This window comes from Bombina bombina, chromosome 9 (genome assembly GCF_027579735.1).
Source record: "Bombina bombina isolate aBomBom1 chromosome 9, aBomBom1.pri, whole genome shotgun sequence".
Lineage (NCBI taxonomy): Eukaryota > Metazoa > Chordata > Amphibia > Anura > Bombinatoridae > Bombina > Bombina bombina.
In genome coordinates, this window is record NC_069507.1 from 98,584,403 (window position 1) to 98,587,143 (window position 2,741).

At 30.1% G+C, this 2,741-nt stretch overlaps 1 protein-coding gene across 1 annotated transcript in view; it reads left to right on the forward strand.

Annotated features, from left to right (window-relative positions):
- The window catches only part of LOC128639980 (solute carrier family 22 member 15-like), a 747,078-nt gene extending 745,225 nt beyond the window's left edge, over positions 1-1,853 (forward strand). The window contains exon 12 of the mRNA XM_053692271.1: positions 1,157-1,853. Coding sequence (XP_053548246.1) covers positions 1,157-1,183 — 27 coding nt within the window. The 3' untranslated portion in view covers positions 1,184-1,853. The remainder of the gene's footprint in view (positions 1-1,156) is intronic.
- Positions 1,854-2,741: the final 888 nt, after the last annotated feature.

Here is a 2,741-nt window from a genome sequence, read left to right on the forward strand (position 1 = left end):
AAAATTTCTATACCAAACTCTAAAAGGTAGAAAAGGATGTGTGTTTTATGAGTTATCTTTAAGTTATCGTTAAGAATAATTAATGGATGCAGTGCCAAAGACTTCTATTAACTCCAAGTGGCATAAACCCCAACTGATTCCTATATTATTACAAGTGAAAACAAATGTCTTGCTAAATATAAATCTTGTTTCTGAAATTCCTATGAAATATCGGCTCGCATGCTGATGCCGTGTCATTGCTAATTAGTAACTTAAAATCTTTTAGAAAAGCGCAGCATGTCAAGACTAAACACATGACTTGTTTTTCAAAATATGCTTTTAGAACTGTCATCTAGTCAGAAACGTTTGAATATGATCTCATATCTGCATGAACACCATTCAAATAGACCATCCTGCAGTCTTACAGCCAGGCTTTAACGAGGCTGGAAAAATGGCTCTTAATATATTAAACTTCTTTGACAATCACACACTGTTGCAAAAAAATTTATTTACTAATTAACATGAGTGTTTTAGGTGGGAGATGATATTATTTATGATTATCAACAGTAAACTGAGATTTATAAACTATAGAGTATTTACCAATGGGAATAATAGAACCTTTTTGTTTTTGTATTTTATTCTGCATCTAAAATAATTATGGAAAATATAGGTTTGCTGTTTGTCTTTTTTTTTAAAGTGATTTTAAAGTTGAATGATTTAAAGCCCAGTATTTAAAAAAATGGGCACTTTAAGTCATTAATCTTTACCATTAGGCTTCTTTTTTAAAATACTTACATTTTTGTTACTGTAAACACACCGCCGATTCTCCACCCGCAGCTCCTTCAATATTGAGCAGAACAAAGCAAAATTGGTGATAAAAGTAAATTGGAACGTTGTTTAAAATGACATGCCCTATTTGAATCATGAAAATGTTGGACTTGACTGTCCCTTTAAGTCATTTAACTTTACAATCACTTTAACGATGGAGTTCTTATCAACTAACAAAAAATAACAGAATGTTGCAGTAAATATTATCTTTAAGTCCATGGTAATGTCTAATTAATATGTCAATAACAATCAAAGTGAATGTATTAAGCTCTTCTGTACTGCTCATTTTTACCAACAACATATCTTTATGAATTGTTTTTAATCTGTTTTAATCTTTTATGTTTTTTAGGGAAACAGAGTACAAGACAGCACTTGAAACCAAAATGACATCCCATATAAAGTAATTGGATTTATCTTAATATGGGCTCTTCAAATAGCTGGTTCATGGAAATGTTAATACAATGGCTTAAATAAGTTATTCAAGACATCTCTGAAATATAATACAATTGTGATTTATTTTTTTAAATGTTTTTAGTCTTTAAAAATATTGCTGTAATTTTGAGATACATTAAATCAATCTTTGTTGGTCTGATTTTGTTAAGAAAAAATTGCTGTGATAATTTCTTTACATCACAGAAGAATTTCACTGTGCTGGGCTATAAATACATGAAAGTAAACAATATTTTTGGAAAGTACCGTATTTCTGCATATAAGATGCAGCAAACCTTTAGAGAAGGGGTCCGCAACCTTTGGCCCCCAGATGTTTTGGAACTACATTTCCCATGATGCTGAGACACTCTTTAGGCTGTCTGAGGACACATTTTAGAAGAAAAAAAAATAAGTGCATGTAATGTTCATATGTCGGTTCCATATGGGTTGCATTGATTTGTTTTTTGAATAGCCAATGGAATATGCAGTGGCTTGATTTGTATGGACATGACTTATAGCTAGCTTATAGATTTATCCTGCAGATAGAAGTTCTAAGATACAAACTGCACTTCTTAACAATTCATTCAGCTTATAAAATAAATGACAATTTGAAGAAATGCGTCTTGTATGCCAAAATGACGGTACTTTATATTGTTGTCCTATAATCATGTTAATGTGAAATCTTTGTAATATCACTGGAGCCACAGATTGAAAATTGAACTGGTTATTTAATACATCACACAATATTTATATTCTCTGAAAGTTTTTTCTTAAAACATGATATTTTTTAAAATGCCAGCATGCATGACAAAGGAAAATGCTATTCTTTACTATATATGACACAACTATTATACAGAAACCTAAAGACAATATTTTAGTGTTCTAAAAGTTTGTGCTCTCTAACTAGTTTACTATTAACAGTAACTTTTTATCATGTTTGTATATTGTAATGACTAAGGGCCAGAGTGTAAGTGAGGCGTAAACAGTTTTCGTGTTTCCGCAAGCATTTTTCATTGCGCTGATATTACAAGTGGAGCTAAAACGTGATTGCGCTATCTTGATTTACGTTTCAATCCTTACTGCTATCTCAGAGCTGTGGTTAACTGTTTTCCAAAACAAAAAAGTTGCACAAAACACATTAAAAATACATTACAAAGTACAGTTACACTCATATTAACACTGTCTAATAAAAATGATTACAAAAAATATTGCACAAAAAAGTTATAAGGGCTCAAAGATATAAGATATTGCGTGTTAGAAAGTGTGTGCATATATATATTTATATCTAAATATGTGTACATATATATTAATGTATTTATATGTGTATATATGTATTGACAGATATACACACATATAAACACATAAATATATATGTACACACATATAGACATATATAAGTGCATTAGAGCCCTTTGCCATTAAGTAGATGAAAAGATTTAAAACCATATATATGCAATATTCATATTTAATAAAGATTTTAACTATGTATTTCGCATTTGCTAATG